This window comes from Eleginops maclovinus, chromosome 7, assembly GCF_036324505.1.
Source record: "Eleginops maclovinus isolate JMC-PN-2008 ecotype Puerto Natales chromosome 7, JC_Emac_rtc_rv5, whole genome shotgun sequence".
In the NCBI taxonomy this organism is placed as follows: Eukaryota; Metazoa; Chordata; class Actinopteri; order Perciformes; family Eleginopidae; genus Eleginops; species Eleginops maclovinus.
Genome location: NC_086355.1, coordinates 10734103 through 10739310, shown reverse-complemented (window position 1 = coordinate 10739310; position 5208 = coordinate 10734103). Strand labels below are relative to the sequence as shown.

Below are 5208 nucleotides of genomic sequence, written 5' to 3'. Positions count from 1 at the left end.
GAAAAAAAGGGATTCAAATGTGCAGTGCTGCTGTTGCTTGGAAACAGATTGAACCACATTTTTGGATAATTGGTAAGCTTGGAGGCAATCAGAAAAGGTGAGCGGATTTTTGACCTCGGAAAAACATGTAAATGTAAGAGCATTTGATCAGAAATGCAGTATTTGCATGCATATTGAGACAGCCCACTAACTACATTGTGTACCATGAAAAGAAAATGACATTGGAATATACTTGCTGTCAATTTAAACGTGATCATTTGAGGACCACATTTTATTCAAAACGGCTTATAAACTTTTCAGGCAAATGAACTCCATTCAGTTTGCTAGTTAGGGTTATTCTCTGTGCTTTTCTAAATATTATTCGAGTTAATAGGTTGTACTCCTTCTGTTAGATAAAAGCATTTTAAGCCCAGATAGCTATATTTTTTAACTCTTGTTAAATAGAAAAACATCTTTGGTTTTCACTCTTTATTTGTGCAACAATGTGACAAAATCTACCACAAACATGGTAATCTTTCATATTGATTGTTTTCCACAACAGAAAGGCCCCTATCAGCCTCAAAGCCCATAGGTCATGCCCCTTAAATAGTAACACATGCTCTTGAAAATTCATAATAAAATTATTCTTTACATTGCATCATTATGAAAAATATATTATTAATGTACAAAATCTTGCATATTACACATGATACAATGAACAGTCTTGTATGAGCCAAAAGACACATGACATACTACAAAACACTGCAACAATTCAACATGGAGTCAATTAAGATAAAAGTACTGTACAGTATAAAGACGGGATCCTTTTTGGTGACATTTTAATCTTTAAGAGTTTGTGTACTCTGGAATGGACATCTCATCTGTCTCCTGTATTCTGGCTGGTGTCTGTGGACCAACGAGAATATAGTCAAATTCCTGGTGTTGGACTTTTTCAAACACACTTTGCAGCCCGTTGGTTTTCGGTAGGAGAGCTGGGTAGTAGTTTTCCCTTCCGGTGTTCCTTGGAAGTGAAGCAGTCTTGTTGAAAGTTGACAGATGTGGTCCACATGCCATGCTCGTGTTGGGCCTTGTAGCCGAAGGGCTCCAGCACCGGTCCGAGTGTCCCAACACTTTGCACTCGCTTGTACATGCCCAGAGACCTGTGGAAAACAGCAGTGCTGTCAGGGTGTTATACGAATACATTTTCTGGTTCACCTGCTTGAGGGGGTTTGGTGTTGAAAGACCCCAGTGAGCCCAGGTAAGATCAATCATAATATGTCCATTGTATCAGAACATACATTGTTGTACCTTAGAGGGTACCATCTGGCTTGGACTAAAATAAAAACCATACTATAATAAGCAAAATAGGAATGCATGGATTTCACCTTTACATGTTTGTTTTTTTACTATTTGATCTGAATCTGCACTGTAATATTATATTTTATTATGCCTTTGTTACACTCACTGTTTGTTGGCGGCGACTCTTTTTTGTGCACATCTCCACTTATGTCAGAATCACTGTCATTGAAGTCACTGTCCCCTTTTCCACTGTCCTTGCCACTAATGTGGGGATCTCTTGCTGAGATTGTTGTGAATGAATTACCCTTCCATATAGTTATCGGCCTGACTGTTTCTTTCCCATAGCCCGGTAGCGTAGAATAACCCTGTGAAGACACAAGCACATTCGACATATATTTTGAGTCAAGGTTCAAAAGATGACAAAGTTAGTTTGAAAATAACTTTCAAATGTCTCTGAAAAATAATGACTGACCTTTAATTTACCCTCCATCACCCTGCTGTTTGACTCAAAGATGCCTGCTGCTGGCCTGCCATCCTCACAGCCTGTCTCTGTTGTGTTGCTGCTGGCCAATGGAGGGTTCTCTGGAAATGGATGTGCATCAAATACTTTTCCTTTGTGGTTGGCAATCAATGAATCAACATGACCACTTTCCACGTTCTCCACATTTGGTATGTCTTCTTTATCATCCTCCCTTGTCTCTTTTTTCCGGCGGCTGCAAATGGTTGTTATGAGAATGATAGCCAGCAGGAGGAGAGAGCAGCTCCCTGCCAGGACAATGATTATGGCTATGGACATGTCCCATTCAAAAAGCTCCTCGTTGCCATTTTGAGCCAAGGAAGGCATACTGGGTACGGTTCCTTCTATAAAGCTGAAGTGTATAATGGCTGTGGAGGAGAGTGCCGGGGAGCCATTGTCACTGACCGACACTGTGACTTTGACATTGTCTGTGAGATCATATGTCAGCTGTCTGCTCACGTGTACTTTCCCTGTGTCTTTGTTGACAGAGAATCCCAGGTGACCCCCCTCTGTAATTTTAAAGGACAGCTGTGCATTTATACCCTCATCAGCATCCGTGGCCTTTATCTGGGTTACAACATATCCTGCAGGTGCATCTTTGGGCAGGAAAACCTCAGCAGATCCTTTGTACAGGGTTGGCTCTATGATAGATGGTTGGTTGTCATTCTGATCAGCTATTTTTAGTCGGATGACAGCTGTGCTCTGCAGCTGTGGGGACCCCCCATCACTTGCTTTGATATGTATGTCTAGCAGTTTCATCACCTCATAATTAAAACTCCTCAGTGCATATATGGATCCAGACACTGAATTAAGAGACACAAAGGTGTTCACTGGGGACCCCATGATAAGACTGTCCACAAGTCTGTAAGTAATTTTCCCGTTATTGCCCAGATCCACGTCACTGGCCTGCACTGTGGTGATATAAGCCCCCGGGGCGTTGTTTTCCAACACTGAAACTTCATAGACAGCTTTAGTAAAGTGAGGGGCGTTGTCATTCTCGTCGCTGAGCCTAATGGTATACTGTGTGATCTTTCTCAGCGCGGGTGACCCAAAATCCTCAGCCATGACCGTCAAGTTATACTCACTGATCCTCTCCCTGTCTAAGGCTGCTGCTGTAACTATCATGTAGCTGTCCTCGTAAGCCTGCAGGAGTTTGAAATGGTCGTGGCCGTATAATGTGCAGTGGACCTGGCTGTTAACACCCGAGTCTCTGTCCAGGGTGCTGATCAGCGCCACCAGACTGTCCTTCTCTGCAGACTCACTGATGTATGCAATGCCAGTCGAAATGGAGGTCATTGGGGTGATACTGATTTCTGGGGCATTGTCATTAACGTCTGTGACGTGAATTATAATTTTACACACGGAGGGGGTCGGATTTGGTCCCAGATCAGTCGCCTGCACGTCTAGCTCATAGGTGCTTTTGTCCTCAAAATCCACAGGGCTCCGGAGCGTCAGTCGACCTGATTTATTATCCACTTGAAAAAGTTCTCGGATCTCATGAGAAACCTGTTTTCCAAACCCGTAGACGACCTCTCCGTTTAAACCCTCATCAGCATCAACTGCGTTCAAGTCCAGTATAACAGCGCCAACCGGTGCGTCCTCTGGCAAACTGACTGAAAAACTATTCTGGTCAAAAACGGGACTATTATCATTAAAGTCAGTGACTTTGATAGTTATCTTTGTTGACCCCGATCTGTAGGGGTTTCCACCGTCTGTGCCGACCAGCTCCACAGTGTATGATGACTGAGTCTCCCTGTCTAGCTCTTTCATTAGCACCAATTCCGCATATTTAACCCCATCCGCTCTCAGGAGCACATCAATGGTGAAATGACTGTTGACAGAAATTTGATAGCTTTGGATGTAGTTTGACCCAACATCAGCGTCTGCAGCTGGGTCTAAAGGGATACGGGACCCCACTGCTGCGTTCTCCGAAATCTCCACAACAGATTCCTTGTTTGGAAACTCTGGAGAGTTGTCATTAATATCCTTTATTTCCACCTCAACGTGAATCAATCTGTAGCGCTCTTTGGAGAAATGTACAACGTCAAAAGTGATGAGACACTGTGGAGTGTGCCTGCAGATTCTTTCCCTGTCAATTCGTTCCCCGACAGTGAGTTCCCCGTCGCTTTCTCTTACCCTGATGAATGAATCATTGAATTGTTTCATCATCCTGAAATTGGTCTTGGAAGAATGAGACAGACTCAAGGACATGTCCTTGGCAAGGTTTCCGATGACAGTACCTGGTGCGTCCTCTTCATAGCTCTGGTAACGAATAGTATTTCCCTCGGACTGAGCCAGAGAGGCAAATAAAAATTGATGGATTAAGAATAAAAAAATCCACCGGTGCCAATAAGTTATATATTTGCCTCGTATCATCTCCGTAGTAATCTTTCGGTTGGTAAGCAGCTTCATTGTTTGCTGAACAGATGAGACCAGTTCACCTCCTGTGTGAGCTCTCCATACAGCTCCTGCTTTTCTGAACTGAAGTGTGCTGAAAGTGAAAGTTGCTCGCTCCTTGCGCGCAGCCAGCAGATACGCTTGTTGCCTCCCCTTCAACACAGCTCAAAATTCTGCAGTGGCGGGGTTTATACAGCTCCTCATGCTAATGAGACGAAGTGTGACCAATCCCTCGCTTAAGAATTAAAAATACCACCTTATAAAAAAAGCTCTAAGCCTGTTTTTGAGAGCGTATGCTAAAGGAAGTTGCAAAATAGAAGAAAAGGGCAGAGAGATATGGCATTGCTTGAAGATAGTCCCTGCTCAGTTTATCGTATTTTTACAGCCATTACCGGGTGATGGTTTTATTTAGCAAGAGCCTGTTTCTCCTGCTTTTGATGTTCAGTTTATTGTCTATTAAGCGTGCCTGAAGCGAGAATGTGAGTATGTGGACCGCGTGCGCGCAAGTGTGCGTGCGTGCACAATGCCAGCTCAATTGTTTTTTTTTTGTTAAAATGAGCAACGTTTTGTTCAGGGTGAGGTTTAGTGTATTAGAAATAAAATTAACAAAAGAAACTCGAAGACTAAAAGCATCCAGAGCACTTCAGGAGGAGTTGTGTGGTGCTAGATCGAGCACTTAATATAGCAAGAGTGGAAGGTTTTAGTGAAAACATATCACTATAATACCAGCATGTAGCCTAACCTGAATGTAAAAACAACAAATCATAAGTCTCATAAGAATATTTTCTCATGAGATCAAGAGGTTTGTTTTTCCAATTAGACCCACATCCTGTTTCTTTCCTGGTTTATAGGAAACATGTGTGGACTCCTATTTTATTTTATTTACTTTTTGTTACTTTTTTCCAAGCCAAGATGTTTATCTCCTGGGTACTGACTTCAACATCTCTAAAACTGTCATGAATTTAAATCACATTAAATGGACATTATGAATACTGTGATCTGTTCATTTGTTCATG

General features: G+C 42.5%; 1 protein-coding gene across 1 annotated transcript; it reads right to left on the bottom strand.

Moving 5' to 3' along the window:
* Positions 1–542: 542 nt before the first annotated feature.
* Positions 543–4330, bottom strand: si:ch211-199f5.1 (protocadherin-8). The gene is made up of 3 exons (XM_063888280.1): positions 1751–4330; positions 1445–1643; positions 543–1139 (listed from the first exon to the last, which is right to left on the bottom strand). The coding sequence occupies exons 1-3, from the start codon at positions 4205–4207 to the stop codon at positions 826–828; spliced, it is 2970 nt and encodes a 989-aa protein (XP_063744350.1). The 5' UTR covers positions 4208–4330; the 3' UTR covers positions 543–825.
* Positions 4331–5208: the final 878 nt, after the last annotated feature.

What these genes read in the sequence shown, in the direction of transcription:
- si:ch211-199f5.1 (XM_063888280.1), bottom strand. Translation starts at nt 4,207, where the DNA reads ATGAAGCTGCTTACCAACCGAAAGATTACTACGGAGATGATACGAGGC. An exon ending in TGATGGAGGGTAAATTAAAG is followed by an intron (nt 1,644 to 1,750) that starts GTCAGTCATTAT and finishes GTGTCTTCACAG; the next exon opens with GGTTATTCTACGCTACCGGG. An exon ending in AGAGTCGCCGCCAACAAACA is followed by an intron (nt 1,140 to 1,444) that starts GTGAGTGTAACA and finishes TGTTTTCCACAG; the next exon opens with GTCTCTGGGCATGTACAAGC.